The following is a 16780-nucleotide window of genomic DNA, read 5'->3' as shown; positions in this document are numbered from 1 at the left end:
AGTAATTTTTTTTTTAATGTTTATTTTTGAGACATAGAGTAGGTGCATGCACGAGCAGGGGAGGGGCAGAGAGAAAGTGAGGCAGAGGATCCCAAGGGGCTCTGCGCTGACAGAAGAGAGTTGGAAAGGGACTAGAACCCACGAACCCCAAGATCATGACCTGGGCTGAAGGCAGATGCTTAAACGACTGAGCCACCCAGGTGCCCCTCAAGTAACTTTTTAATAGAAGCTCTGTTTACTCAGTTGGAGTGATAGAAGTTATTTGAGGAGCAACTTTGGTTCACATCATGATCTCACAGTTTACTGCATCAAGCCCTTAGATGCCCTACCACAGTTAGTGAGATAGAGCCCCAAATCCGGTTCAGTGCTGACAGTGTGAAACTTGTTTGGGATTCTCTCTCCCTCTGTCTCTGCCCCTCCCCCACTCACATGTTTTTCTCTCTCTCTGTCTCTCAAAATAAAATAAATAAATTTATTTATAAAAGTTTCTTTTTCTTTTTTTTTTTTAATTTTTTAACATTTATTTATTTTTGAGACAGAGAGAGACAGAGTGTGAACGGGGGAGGATCAGAGAGAGAGGGAGACACAAAATCCGAAACAGGCTGCAGGCTCTGAGCGGTCAGCACAGAGCCCGACGCGGGGCTCGAACTCTCGGGCCACGAGATCATGACCTGAGCCGAAGTTGGCCGCTTAGCCGACCAAGCCACCCAGGCGCCCCTAAAAGTTTTTTAATGTAAACCTAATTACCTCATGGGAGAGTTTTCAGGCTGTCAAGAAAAAGACAGAAATCTACATCTCATAATAAAATTTAAGCTGCTTTCCAAAATGATAGGAAACCCTTTTCTCAAATCTCTTTCCTTTCACCATCTTTATTGTTTTTCCTCTCACTGTCTTTAAACGAACTTACTTTAGATCCAAGTGTCAACTGCAAAACACTAGTTGATAATTGTTCCCTATGCAAATGAGAGTTTGGACAGCACACGTGGGCTTGGAAAATGTCTCAGCACACTTCCTATGAAAAGTTGCACTTGAGGAAAAAAAAATAAAAGAAGTAATGAGTCAGGTGAAGAACCATTTCTTAGCACTGAAGCAAAGGTTGTCCTTTTGAAACTTATACTCTTGAATCTAGGGTTAGGTTTAGAGAGTGGCTTCCTTGAATACGTAGGATTTAGGTTTCTCTCTGAAGCCTGAGGCTTACCAGGGAGCTATGTCCTTAAAAGACCTACCCAGCCAGCACAGGACGTCGGTGTAGTAGACACTAAAAGAGCCGGAACATCAACCACCCAGGGAAGGAATTAGAAGGAACAAAGAAAGGGGAGGCCGAAGAAAGGGGAGGCGGGGCGCTGTGCTTGTGGGTGTTAATGGAGGAAGCTAAGTAAAGTGATACGTAGCAAGGATACCAAAGGAACAAAATGGGAAGTATGAGGCAGGAGAAAAAAGAAGGAAAAACAGATGAAAGAGACAAAGGGAAAGGAGAGAAAACAACAACACATTTTTATAAAAGAACATAATAAAATAGTACTTAGGTGGGGGAATATTGAGACAAAAGTGGGAACGCCCTCCCAACGTTAGAACCAAAGAGACAGACAAAAAAGTTAGATTTACAAACTGCCCTGCCAACCGATATTTTTACAAATATTTTTACAAAGGAAGCAGTAAAACAAATTCGGCTGAAACCCAAAGCAAAACTGAAAAATGTCACTTTACAGTAAAGCTACTCTAATAAAATCTCTTCACTAGATTTCCTTATTCAGTTGGTTGTTTTAGAATCATCAGCATAAGTGCAGCGATATCATCTCCCTGTAAGGGTGGCAACTCCTCGCTCTGGCGCTCAACGTATTTTATCTTATCCACAGAGGGATTGCTACAAAGAGATTGCTACACTGTGTTTCACGCTTGCAATTGCAAAAAAAAAGCATTCCCGTATTAAAACCCTTAGTGGTAATATGGCAGAAGGCCACAAGATGGTGATGGTATACCCTGGAGAGACCTCATTCATCAGCAAAACCAGCAGCACGCGTGCACACCCCCATCCCCATCAGTTTTTCCTTAGCAAAAAAATTGACTTGGGGAGTGAGGGTGGTGTGAAGGAGAGAAGAGATTTGAAAAACACTAACTTTAGATAATAATAAAAACACTTCCTTTAACAAAACTTAGAAGAAACCATTTGGTTTCTCTTGTTTTCTCTTAAGACTGACTGGTAAACACCAAGAAAATGTGTTTTTTTTGTACGTGATTATTATGTATCTATTGTTAAAGTCATACATTTGAATTAAGTAGCAAATTTTAATTTTTTTCTTAGGCTCCATAAGATGAAATTTTCTTAGAGTCCAGGAAAGATTTTATCTCCTTGACTGAAGTTTATTTCCTTACTCATTGAGGAAATGACAGGCAGGGTTAATCCTGTAAATGGGTGTGACATTTTAGGTTAATAGTGACTCATACTGATATATGGATATCTTTCATTTCCAGTACATAAACACACATGTATATACTTTCTATCTGACATTTTACACAGAAACAAAATTTGGAAGGAGAAATAGGATAGAATCCTGGGTCTAAAATACCAAAGAAGAAACTAAAGGGAAAATAATGTAAAGGTTATTCAAGAGCCACGAGATATTGTTTCCAAAAACAATAGTAGTCATTAGAAGTATTCTTTTCTAGATGCTCAACGTCGCTCCTCATCAGGGAAATACTAATCAAAACCACACTCAGATATCACCTCACGCCAGTCAGAGTGGCCAAAATGAACAAATCAGGAGACTAGAGATGCTGGAGAGGATGTGGAGAAATGGGAACCCTCTTGCACTGTTGGTGGGAATGCAAATTGGTGCAGCCACTCTGGAAAACAATGTGGAGGTTCCTCAAAAAATTAAAAATAGACCTACCCTATGACGCAGCAATAGCACTGCTAGGAATTTACCCAAGGGATACAAGAGTACTGATGCATAGGAGCACTTGTACCCCAATGTTTACAGCAGCACTCTCAACAATAGCCAAATTATGGAAAGAGCCTAAATGTCCATCAACTGATGAATGGATAAAGAAATTGTGGTTTATATACACAATGGAGTACTACGTGGCAATGAGAAAGAATGAAATATGGCCCTTTGTAGTAACATGGATGGAACTGGAGAGTGTGATGCTAAGTGAAATAAGCCATACAGAGAAAGACAGATACCATATGTTTTCACTCTTATGTGGATCCTGAGAAACTTAACAGAAACCCATGGGGGAGGGGAAGAAAAAAAAAAAAAAAGAGGTTAGAGTGGGAGAGAGCCAAAGCATAAGAGACTCTTAAAAACTGAGAACAAACTGAGGGTTGATGGGGGGTGGGAGGGTGGGGAGAGTGGGTGATGGGTATTGAGGAGGGCACCTTTTGGGATGAGCACTGGGTGTTGTATGGAAACCAATTTGACAATAAACTTCATATATTGAAAAAAAAAAAAAAGAACTATTCTTTTCTGGGGCACCTTGGTGGCTCAGTCAGTTAAGTGGCAGACTTTGGCTCAAGTCCTGATCTCATGGTTCATGGGCCCGAGCCCTGTGTCAGGCTCTCTGCTGTCCACACAGAGCCTGCTTTGTATCCTCTGTCCCCCTTTCTTTCTGCCCCTCCCCTGCTCCTTCTCTCTCTATCTCAAAATAATTAAATAAACTTAAAAAAAATATTCATTTCTATTTAGCATCAAGTAAATTCTTTTTTTTTTTTTTTAATTTTTTTTTTTTCAACGTTTATTTATTTTTGGGACAGAGAGAGACAGAGCATGAACGGGGGAGGGGCAGAGAGAGGGAGACACAGAATCCGAAACAGGCTCCAGGCTCTGAGCCATCAGCCCAGAGCCCGACGCGGGGCTCGAACTCACGGACCGCGAGATCGTGACCTGGCTGAAGTCGGACGCTTAACCGACTGCGCCACCCAGGCACCCCTAGCATCAAGTAAATTCTTAAACACCACTTTAAATTTCAAATACTGACCTGAATCTGATAATGTCAAAATGACAAAATGACAAAATGTCATAAAAATTTCTTACCTTTGACTCTGTAATTCCGTATCAAAGACTTTATCTTGAGAAAATAAGAGATCCACATGAAGATGTACAAGGGTATTTATTATAGCATTGTTCATAGAAATAAGAAATATTGGGAACATCATAGTAGGGAATGGATCACACAAGTTATCAGACATCCATACACTGAAATCCTATGCAATCACTTAAATTATATGTATCAGTGCATTGTCATATACTGGTGAAGGTAGTAGAAAAATAAGACAGCCTCTTGAAAGGGCAATTTGGTATCGTCTATTTAAATTGTAAATGGGTATACTCTTTGATTCAACATTTCCATGTCTAGGTATTTATTGTGGGAAAATAATTTGACAGATATGCAAATATATAAGGACAAAATGTTCACTGAAAGTTTGTTTATAATAGTCAGAAATTGTAACCACTCAAAACACCCATCAGTGGAGGATTGTTCAAATAAATTATAATGCAGTCATACAGTGAAATACTAAGTAGCACGGATTAGGTAGGTGAATATGTATTGAAGAGAGGAACATTATATATTATTAGATTGCCAAAGCTGGTTAGAAAATGGGATGTTGTGGGGCGCCTGGGTGGCTCAGTCAGTTGGGCGAACGACTTTGGCTCAGGTCATGATCTCACAGTCTATGAGTTCGAGCCCTGCATCGGGCTCTGTGCTGACAGCTCAGAGCCTGGAGCCTGTTTCAGATTCTGTGTCTCCGTCTCTCTCTGACCCTTCCCCCTTCATGCTCTCTCTCTGTCTCAAAAATAAATAAACATTAAAAAAATTTTTCAAAAAAAATTGGATGTTTTTTACAGTGTGGGGGTTCCCCCCAAATTAAAAATAGAACTAGTATAGGATCCAGCATTTCCATTTGTGGGTATATACCCAAAGGAAATGAAATCACCATCTCAAAGGGATATTTGTCCCCCCCCCCCATATACACTGCAGCAGCATTTATAATAGCCAAGACATGGAAAAAACCCTGTGTCCCTCAGCAGATGAATGGATATAGAAAGTGTGGTAAATACACAGTGGAATATTATTCAGCCATAAAAAGAAGGGAATTTTGCCATGCCCAACATGGATGAAATTTAAGAATATTATACAAAGTTGAAATAAGTCAGACAGAGAAAGACAAATACTGTATGATCTTCCTTATATGTGGAATCTTAAAAAAAAAAAAAAAAACGAGCTTATGGCTGCCAGGGTCTGGGGGTGGGGGTAGTAAAAGAGACAGAATGGGTGAAGGGGGTCAAAAGGTACAAACGTCCAGTTATAAGAGTAAGTCCTAGGGATGTAATATACAGCACGGTAACTATAGTTAAAAATATTGAATTGTAGGGGCATCTGACTAGTTCAGTTGGTAGAGCATGCAACTCTTAATCTTGGGATTATGAGTTCAATCCCCAAGTTGGGTGCAGAGATTACTTAAAATAAAATCTTTGAAAAATATATTGAATTGTATATTTAAAAGTTGCTAAGAGAATAAATGTTAAGTATTCTCACCACACACACACACACACACACACACACACACACACAAATTGTAACTATTTGAGATGATGTATGAGTTAACGAACCTTATGGTAATCATCTATGTTTATGTAAACAAATATTTAAATATACACTAAATGTCTAGGAAGATATATACAGTGATGTAATGGTAAAAGTTTAACATCCAGCACTCCAGGACAAGAAGCCTTGACTGATGTTTGCCAACTTCCATGGCGTAAATATTCCTGCCATGACTGACTTCAAGCTATAGTTATGGAACATGGATTTGGGAAAGAAGCACACAATTAGCTCAATGAGCCAGCATGAGTATGTTCCATCAGATCTCTATACTTCTGGGACGTGACATTATGAGAAGGTGTTCATATTCCACCTCACATATGGCTGTGTTTGTTTCCAGTTTTCATAATGAAATTGTATCACTGTTGCAACCACCACCACCACCACCAAAATGCCAATTTGCGAAACAAAGGTTTTTAAAAGAATATTGAAATACATGGGAAAATGCTTATGACACATTGTCAGGTAAAAACTGCATGTCACAAAGCAGTATCTAGTATTATCTCAATTTCATATATATGTGTGTGTGTATATATGTGTATATATTTATATACATATTCATATATATTCATATGTATATATATACATACACATACACATCTATATTCCTTTACACAGGAAAATTTCTGAAAGGAAATAAGCCAAAAACCACACAGTGGTTATAGTGGAATGATGGAATTCTGGGTAATTTTATTTTTTGTTTTACTTTTCAATTTTTTCCATGTTGTCATAATTATGTAATGCTTTCATAATCAGAAAAGACATCAATGTATATAAAATACTTAGCCCTGCCATCACTGCTTAGAAAGCAATTTCTTCCCTTTAGGATTGCTATTACTACAATCAGAGAGCATGGCTATCTTCAAATGTGGATAAGTAGAATCTTTTATTTTTTTCCCTCTCTCAAAGGTAAAAAGGAGAAATTAGTTTTTATTTATGTGGCCCAAGATCTTGAAATACATACATATATTTCCTGACCCTTACTAGAAAAATTTCCAATCCCTTACTTTATCAGTTGTTGCCAAAGACCCTACCCTGATTTACCCAGATTATTTTAACAACCTTCAGCTACTCTTTCTTTGTTTCCATTTCTCCCCTCAGTACAGTACATACTGTAATTAGGACAGATTAGGGAGATCTACATTAGTGTTGCCAAAAGGTTAATCATCTTAAAATATGATTTTCCTTTTTATTTTGTTCAAAAACTTTTAATGGCAGGTTGCAAAAGAATATTTATAGCATGATCCCATTTTGACAATAATTATATAAACCTATTACTATATGTGCAGAAAAAAATCTGGGAGAATATATACCAACTTGTTAGCAAAGCTTTTCTCTGGGAGTCCTGGAATTACAAGGGAATCTTACATTCAAATTTTTATGTCTATGAAATGTTTTAAGAGAAGCCTAGATTACTTTCCTAATGCAAAAAGAAAGAAAATGAGGAGAGAATTTGTTACTGAATTCCCAGTGTCCAGGGGATTAAATCTAAAGACTTCTCCTTTTGTACAAGGGCCTACTTTCACAATCTACCTATGCAGTAAAACCCACCTAATCTACTCCAGCTCCTCACTGAAGATTACTCACTTTTCTGAATTTGTCCAGTACTTCCTGACTTTGGCATTTATCTTTGCATTTTACCACACATTGGGTCATAATATTTTACAAACTGCTCCTATTTAATTCATAGATACTTAAGGATGGAGTTTGTGTTTATTCTTTATGCTCCCCACCCTCCAAGTCTTTAAGTATTAGTTTCTGGTGGGCACAAACTTGGTGTCTTAAAACAACAGAAATTTATTCTTTCCTATTTCTGGAGGCCAGAGGTTCATCAATTTCACTGGGTTAAATAAAGGTGACAGCAGGACTGTGCTCCCTCTGGAGACTATAAAGACAATGGGTTTCTTACCTCTTTGAGTTTCCAGTGGCTGGCAACACTCCTTGGCTTGTGATCCCATCACTCCAATCTCTGCCTCCATGGTCACATTACCTTCTCTTTTCTGTATGTCAAATCTCCCTCTGTCTTCCTATTCAAAGGATACATGAAATTGTATGTAGGGTCCACCCTGATTATCTAGAATAATCTTTTCATCTCACAATCTTTAATCACACCTACAAAGTCCTTGTTTGCCATATAAGGTAACATTCACACAATCCAGGGATTAGGGCATAGATGTCTTTCTGGGGCACCATGATTCAGCCTACCACGGGTATCTGTCAGCAAGAGTTCTATTAGTATACAGGAGATCTCCTCATGGACCCCAACACTTCTTTCTTCACCAAGTTTTTGCCATTTCGTGGCATGATATAGAAAGAGGAGCTTAAAAATTTTCAAGCTGCCAACTCTAAAATCTTGGTGCCATATCTATCAGACCAGTAGGGATGAACACGAGATCTAAAACCAGGAGGATCAAGCATGAGGAGAAAAACACCGAAAGTTCATATTTTGACTATTTAACATAGTGAGATCTGTAGTGATAGCCTAGGGAAGAAAGCACCCTAAGAGTAATTCGGTGAAATGATTCATTGCAGATATATAGTGTGCCATTAACACACACACAAGAATGCAAAAGAGTTAGAAGACACCTCTGAGTCAAAGTGTTTACAATCTAAGGATTGCCCTTGCAATAAACAGTTAAATGGAGAAAAAAAATGGGACAAAGTAGATTTTTGATAATGCCCTACTTTGGAACAGATTATGAGAATCCAGGCTAAGACCAACACAAAAGAAGCAGGTCGGTCTTCTACTGTAGTTACATAATTCCTATGGGGAGTGAGGAATTGGGGCCATCTCTCTGCAGGTGAAAATATAATTTTATTCACTATGCAAAGTAAATGCATATGTTCTAGAGACAATGTCAGTATTTAATAACTTCAAAACTTAGAGTGCTATTTGGGCAGGATAAAAATACAGGTGTCCGTAGGCAAATATGAATTTGCTTTGAGAGTAGATTTTATCTCTTGATATACTAATGCAACCTATTGAATCATGTTGGAAAAAAAGATGAACAGCTTCATTTTCTTGTCCTTTGGATGATAAAAGTAAACATCTTTCTCTTCTGTAAGGTGGAAAATTTAGGTCTCATGCCAGAAAGGGCTACTAGGAAGTTTAATTGTTTTGAAGACTGCACTATGCAAAGGAAAAATAATATAAAATATACAAACCCTTATTAGGTTTCAATTAAACATATGTAGAGCTTCTACTGCATGCAAGGCCTCCATGGGGTAAAGATACAAAAAATTAATGGTACCTGTATCTAAGGAGCTAGCTTCTGGTCTCCTAAGAATGATAATTAGAATATGTCAGAAAAGGGGAGCCTGGGTGGCTCAGTTGGTTAAGTGTCCAACTTAAACTTGGGTCATGATCTCACAGTTCGTGAGCTCAAGCCCTGCATCAGGATCACTGCTGTCAGCCTGTCAGCACAGAGCCGGCTTCGGATCTGTGTCCCTCTCTCTGTGCCCTTCCCCCAGCTTGCTTTCTTCCCAAAAATAAATATTTTTCAAAAAAGAACATGTCAGAAAAGGATACACATCACAGATGCATACAGAGCTCTGTGGAGGTCCCGGACTGAGGATAGTGCCAAAGGCTTTGGTGGGAGGTAGTGTGTGAAGTGTACCTTGCAGGATGTAGGGTTTTGACTTTGGAGAAGCAATGAGACGATGGACCAGGTGGGAGCCCCAGCATGAATAAAAACACAGGTAGGACAGCTTGGAACACATTTGAAGAGAGGTAAATAATCCATTCTTACTGGGATCTGGGGTATATGTAGCTTTAGGACATTTGAAATGCCTTCCTATGAGAAAAAGTATAGCACAAAGTTAAAGCAACTGAGGTTCCATTTAAATCAACCTAGCAAGCTTAATGGAGTACTGCTAGGAAGAGGAAAAAAGGAAATCAGGGAAAAGTTGAAAGTATTGAAGCAAGATGCCCTTACCCCCAAATATAAATGCCCATAACAGTATATTATCCTGAAAACCCCACTGAAAAGAATGGTGAGAGAGGAGGACTTTCAGTTATGTATTGGCCTGTGTGAACCATAATATTTCTGGTAGATGGTAGGTATCATAGATAAGGAATGCACTGAGCAGGCAGCTTTGGCTTTCCTGACAAATATAAATTTAACAGACATGATGGCAGAAATAGATCTAGCCAAAAACTAAAATGGAAGTGAATCTCAGAAAAATTATTTTATTAAAAGTTAACCAAAAGATGACTGAGGGGCCCCGGAGTGGCTCAGTTGGTCAAGCCTCTGACTCTATTTCCCCTCAGGTCATGATCTCACAGTCCTGAGATGGAGCCCTGAGTCAGGCTCTGCTGAGCATGGAGCCTGCTTGGGATTCATTCTCTCTCTCTCTCAAAATAAATAAATTAACTTAAAAAAAAAAAAGATGAACTAATGTTTTGTCGCTTCTTCCTCCATTTTCCCACTCTCTTTCTTCTTCTTCCTCCATAAAACAATTCAAAAGTCATTACATGGGCCAAGCAGGGTGGATGTCTTTGGTAGGGCTGTGGATTCATGGTAGTCAAGAGGTGTAAGGAGGGCATCTGGGTAAGAGGGCAGCCTGGTATAAGTGTCAGAACCCAGGAGGGGTGAGAAGGGCATCTGTGAAGGGAGTGACCTAGCTGGGATGAGGAGGGTATTCCCATAAGGAGGGGGGACATCAGAGTATGTCATGAGCAGAGTAGGAATGGAGTCCCTGCAGAGGGGCAGCCTGGTGCCAGATGTTGGAGTTCAATGGCAGTAAGATAGTACAAGGGAAGGGGAGTGGAAGAGAGGAGGCCTAGTGTTGGTGCAGAGATCCAGCTGGGTGAAAGGGCATTCATGAAGGAAGGCCACCTGGCACAGGTGTCAGAGTCAGATCAGGGTGAGGAAGACGACCTCATCCTGATGGTCGTCTTGGGGCATTGGAGCCCAAGCAAGATGTGGTGGGTATCTGGGTGGAGCAGTAGCCCGGTGCAGGGTGAAGAGCATGTCCACACTAGGGAAAGGAGCAATCACAGGAGGTTGCTTATGTGCAGAGGGATTAATTAAATAAGTAATCATATTCAGGATAATGAGAGTGAGGTTTCTTACTGGTAGAGACAGTAGTCAAATATATGAAATGTGAAACACTAGAATGAATTAGTTGGTGTTAAATTGGAACTGGAGGTATCATTGTGAACTCATGATTTTGAATATGTATAGGTATATACATACAGATGCAAATGTGTTTATAGAAATGTGTATATGTTTATATACATGTGTATTTATGTACATCCATTCATGTATTTCAGATAGATCTTAGTTCTGTCCATTGAAAGGGCTTGAGAACAGTGATACCTCAATAGCAATGAGCACACCTAATGTTGAGATCTTAGTTTCTAAATGCCCTTAGTTTCACCAAAGGGAAACAGAGCTCCATGAAGAAATGGTTGATTCTAGGACTGGGGCAGAGAAAGTACAAAATAAGCTTGGACTAGCTTGTGCAGCAAGCAAAGAAGTGCAAAAAGAATAATGGAGGTATGTCAAAAGGATAAAGAAGCAAACCAGAAAGGGCTCCCGCTGGCCAAATATGTAACAGTCTCAGTGTCAAAATAATAACCATAATGGATTATAAGTCATTGAATAAAATAAGGATTCCATAACCAATATGGATATATATAAAAGAATATATAGGAAATTTAATGAAGAATGGGATGTTTTTATAGCCTTAAAATACTTCCCTGCAAAATAGTAAATTATAATGCGGAAAAGGGTGGCTTTACAGTGGATAAGCCTGGCAGACATCACCTTAATCAAGTCCATATCATCAGTGATGGGACAAATTAGAGTCATGTGCCAACCTACAGGATGCAATGACGAGAACATGGCATCACTCCTCTACTAGTTCTGCCAATGATGCTTAACCTGAATGTAATCTTGAAAAACAGTTGACAAACCCAAATTGAGGGATATTCTTTAAAAAAAAAAAAAAAAAAAAAGGCCTGTAATCTTACAGAGTGTCAAGGTCATGAAAGTAAAGACGAGGAAGCTATTCAAGATTGAAGAAGATTAAAGAGACAACTAAATACAATGCATAATTTCTGGACAAGATCCTTTTCCTCTAAGAAGGATATTATTGGGACCACTGACGACATTTGAACGGATGTTCATATATCAATGTTAAATTCCTGATTTCTACTGGGGCGATCTAGATGAAAGTTCTCATTCATTAGTAAGAAACACATTTGAGATGACAAGGCATTTTCACAGTTTAGGCTTTGCAGGAAGAAGACTCTGAGTCAGACTTTAGTGTCCAGGATGTTTATTAGGGAGTGCCTTTGGTATTGATACCTGTGGAAGGGTGTCAGGCTTAGAAACAGGCTTAGACAGAAGGAAAAAGCAAGCTGCGTATAAGGAAGGCCGAGCAGCCTTAATTAACCCCATGAGGAGCTCTGGAGCTGAAATGGCCCTTCATTACTGTCCCAAACCAGGCTGAAAGGGCTGGGCTTTAAACCCAGACCTGGATCAAGAATTGGCTATGGCCTAGCCCCAAAGGGCCTGAGCTTTGATAAAGCAACTGTCTGCAGCAGCAGGAGCTGGGAACTGCAGGCTGCCTGCTGACAGTCCTCCAGGGAGCCGGGACAAGAAGTCTTGCAAAGAGAAATCTCAGGGGCTCATCTCCATGTTCATTCCCTGTGCTGCTCTTAGATCCACCTCATTTTTGTTGAAGAGTAGCTTCTCCAGGTTTCTGATGAGCCTCTCCTCCTGGGGAGACTTAGAAGAGGAAGGTTTGTAGGACAAGCTATAGCCCTGCTGTAGCTGGTCTCAAGGCTCTCATTGAAACTTACAGCCTTCCTCCTTGACCATCCTTTCTAAATCCCTCTCACTCTCAGCTAGCACTTCTCTTAGTCTTAGTGGCTTACCTGGGGGCATGATCTAGATTCTCATCCCAGAGAGGTCTGAGTTCCTAACTGCCATGTCCTTGCTGCATTATTCATTTACCATTGTAACTGTGCAAGGGACTAACAGGAAGCATTCAGATACATGGTCTCAATGCTAAAATAATTTTTCCTACCCTTACTGTATAACAGCAACCTTACCTAACTCCTTCTGATGGTCAGGGTTAATACCCCTGCCAAGATTGTTCCTCTACTTACAGCCCAATTATTCCTGAATAGTAGGAACCCAAAGTGCCCAGGCAGCAGTTTTAGCTAGTAAATCAAAGTGACTCTTGCTGTACCATTTGGTAGAAATATTCTCCTTTTAGGAACCAGGTCCTCTGAACCTGCAGAATACAGACTAGCAGGAACAGGAAGCATAAATTCCCCACGGGGCCATTGGGAGTGATGATAAGCAAGACCACTCCTAATTCCATATTTTGTCTCATAGACCCATGTATTTTTCCTGCTGGGGTTACAGTACCACATAAAGATCTTTTATTCAATAGGTTTAATGTATCCTGGAAGATGGCACTCATAGCATTTCAACCAAGCTAATACTTCAGCTGTGCCTTCAGCAAGGCTTTCCGATGCTCTACAAGGCTGGAAGCTTTGGAGTGCTAAAATAAGTGATAACGACCAGTAGATAACATTGTCATGAGTTCACTCTCACACCTTTTGTGCTGTAAGTTGGGTTCCTAGATCTGATACAATGTTATGGGAGGTCCTCTGCTGGTGCATCAAACATTGTGTAAGCCCAGGGCGAAGCCTGAAGATAAGACATTTAAACCCTTACCCAGAATATGTCTTCATCCTAGCAGGATGAACTACTGGCCCTTTCAAGGTGGAAAGGTCCCAAAGTAGTCAACTTGCCACCAATTGCTTAGTTGGTCTCCTTGAAGATTGGTGCTCTATCAGGAAGTCAGCATTGATCTCTTGTTGTCAAGTTGGACATTTAGCAGTGGCAATAGCTAGATGAGCCCTGAGAAGTGGGAACCCATGCTATCGGGCCAAGAATAGCCTCAGTCTCTGCCACCATGGCCACTTCATTCACGTATCCATTGTGCCAGCAATAGTGTGGTCAGTAACAGAGGCAAAATCAACTGGCTGAGTCCTTCTATACATGAGGGATTTATATCTGCCCATCTGTCACTTAGCTTTCTTTTCTATATGCCATGTCTTTTTTATTCCTTCATTCTTATATTATTGCCTTCTATTGTGCTAAAAAGATGTTTTCCAATGTACCATTTTAATTCTCTCATCATTTCCTATTTAGTACATATGTATATTTTGAGTTGTTTTCTTGGTGGTTCCTTGGGGTATTACAATTAACATCTTTATATGAATTTAATTTCAACAGTATATAAGAACTTTGCTCCCAAATATTCCATTCCCTTCACCCTCTGTTTTCTTTTGCTTATACAGAAGGAGTAGTACCCTTATTGGCTGCCCATCTATTTTCTAGCAAGTGACACCATGTTTTATTAACTATCTCCATAACTCTCTGTAGGTCAGGTGCTCATGGTTGCCACTTTGATCTTGCCACTCATTATCCTAATTGCATCCACATGATTTCTGACAGTCGCGTGATGCCACCTGGCTCAATCATTTCTGGGTTATATGATCTCCCTTGCTAATGAGGAGATCAGTTTTGTAACAGCTTCCCCTACCATAAGTCCAGCCTTCAAAAGCAAGCCACCACTAGACTTCACAGTGATTCTAGTGCTGTTTACGAACACATTCTTCTTTGCTTTGGTAGACACTGTATTCTCCAGGTCCTCCTGTGGAACAGTCATCTGGTGGGTATTCTGATCTTACATAATGTGGCCACACCAGCACTCCTACTTCCCTGAACCCTTTTTAAAAAATTGAGGTAACACAAACTATACATAAAATTCCCCATTTTGAAGTGGTTTTTAGTATGTTCACAAGGCTGTACAGCCATTACAACAATCAATTTTAGAATATTTTCTTCACACCAAAATGTAACCCTGTGCCAGTCAGCAATCACTCCTTATTCTCTCCTACCAACAGCTCCTGGCAACCACTAATTTACTTTATCACTGTGGATTTGCCTCTTCTGAACATGCCATATGAATGGAATCATACAATATGTGGCCTTTTATGTCTGCCTTCTTCCACTTAGCATAATGTTTTCAAAGTTTATCCATGTTGTAACATGTATCAGAGTCCCACTTCTTCTTATAACTGACTAGTATTCCATAGTACAGATATAGCATATTTTATTTATCTGTTCATCAGTTGATGGAGATTGAGTTGTTTTCACTTTTTGGCTATTGTAAATAATGCTGCTATAGATATTTGGATACAAATTTTGTGCAGACATATGTTTCAGTTCTCTCCGGTATATACCTAGGTATGGAATTCCTGGGTCAAACGGTAACCTTATGTTTAACTATTTCAGCAGCTATCACACTGTTTTCTCAATTTGCTGCATCATTTTACATTTCTTTTTTTTTTTTAATTTTTTTTTTTCAACGTTTATTTATTTTTGGGACAGAGAGAGACAGAGCATGAACGGGGGAGGGGCAGAGAGAGAGGGAGACACAGAATCCGAAACAGGCTCCAGGCTCTGAGCCATCAGCCCAGAGCCCGACGCAGGGCTCGAACTCCCGGACCGCGAGATCGTGACCTGGCTGAAGTCGGACGCTTAACCGACTGCGCCACCCAGGTGCCCCTCATTTTACATTTCTACCAGCAACATATGAGGGCTCCGATTTCCCTACATCCTCACCAACATTTGTTATTTTCCCTTTTTTTTTTTTCATTACAGTCTTTCTATTGGTGCTAAATGGTATCTCAGAATGTGAGCAGGGGAGGGGCAGAGAGGGAGAGGGAGACACAGAATCTGAAGCAGGCTCCAGGCTCTCAGCTGTCAGCAAAGAGCCCAACATGGGGTTCCAACCCACAAATTATGAGATCATGACCTGAGCTGAAGTCGGATGCTTAACTGACTGAGCCCACCCAGGCCCCCCTTAAAAGTCTTTGCTCATTTTTAAATTGGGTTATTTCTCTTATTATTGAATAAAGAGATAGATACATATAGATACAGATATCTAGATATTAGAGTCTCATCAGATATATTATTTGCAAATAATTTCTCCTATTCTGTGGGCTGTCCTTTCACTTTCCTGCTGGTATTCTTTGAACCACAAAAGCTTTCAATTTTGATGAAGCCCAAATTACCAAATTACCTTTGGTTGGCTATGTTTTTGATGTCATGTCTAAGAAACTGTTGCCTAATCCAAGGTCACAAAAATTTACTTAATTTTTTTCTAAGAGCTTTATACATTTAGATCTATAGTTCATTTTGAGTCAATTTTTGTGCACTGTGTGAGATAACGGTCCCACCTCATTCTTTTGCATAGGGATGTCTAGTTGCTCTAGAACCATTTGTTTAAAAAACTATTCTTTCCTCAATAATTGTTTTGGAACTCTTGCTGAATATCCATTGCACATAAACATGTAGGCTTGTTTGTGGACTCTGAGTTCTATTCTCTTATGCTATGTTTATCATTATGCCAGTACCATGCTGTTTTGGTTACAATAGTTTTGTAGTAAGTTTTGAAATTAGGAGTTGAGTACTCTACTTTGATCTTTTCAAAGACTGTTTTAGCTATTCAGGGTCCCTAGCATTTCTATATGAATTTTAAGATCTGTTACTTTAAAAAAAAAAAAGAAAGAAAGAAAAAAAAATCCAGGCAGAATTTTGATAGGGATTGCATTGAATCTATAAATCAATTTGGAGGTTATTAGCATTGAAACAACATTAAGTCTTCCAATAAAAGAACATGGAATATCTTTCCATTTATTTAGGTCTTCTTTAATTTCTTTCAACAAGGTTTTGTACTCTCCAGTGTATAGGTCTTATTAAATTTATCCCCCCCTTTTTACTTCAGTGTACAAGTCTTGTTAAATTCACTCCTAGATGTTTTATTATTTTTAAATTTCTCTTAGCATTTTAATTCTTTCCTCTCCCACCTGCCAAGACATTTATGGTATTTTGATCTCACTCAGCATGGGCCATCACTTTTACCATGCTTCACAGAAGCCATTTTACTAGCAAGTAAGATTTACATCAGAGTGTGAATCTTTGACTTTGGGAGAGCACACACAAATTGTTATCTAATCTCATGCTCTATCCCCTTTGATCAAGTATCCTCAGAATCTAGTCCCATGTGGATTCCCGCCACCTCCTGCAGCCCATGCTGGTTAGATCTTTTTGCTCCTTTGGGGTCTAGTTTCTTTGCTTGC

The 16780-nt window shown here is 39.5% G+C and overlaps 1 protein-coding gene across 3 annotated transcripts in view; it reads right to left on the bottom strand.

Annotated features, from left to right (window-relative positions):
- LEO1 (LEO1 homolog, Paf1/RNA polymerase II complex component) overlaps window positions 1–16780 on the bottom strand; it is a 76708-nt gene that overhangs the window by 47187 nt on the left and 12741 nt on the right. For all 3 annotated transcript variants that reach the window (XM_047861990.1, XM_047861991.1, XM_047861989.1), the window contains one exon: window positions 7514–7631. In XM_047861990.1, coding sequence (XP_047717946.1) covers window positions 7514–7583 — 70 coding nt within the window. In that variant the 5' untranslated portion in view covers window positions 7584–7631. The remainder of the gene's footprint in view (window positions 1–7513; window positions 7632–16780) is intronic.

Source organism: Prionailurus viverrinus, chromosome B3 (assembly GCF_022837055.1).
Source record: "Prionailurus viverrinus isolate Anna chromosome B3, UM_Priviv_1.0, whole genome shotgun sequence".
NCBI lineage: Eukaryota > Metazoa > Chordata > Mammalia > Carnivora > Felidae > Prionailurus > Prionailurus viverrinus.
The sequence above is the reverse complement of the archived record's forward strand: the minus strand, read 5'-3'. Positions and strand labels throughout refer to the sequence as shown.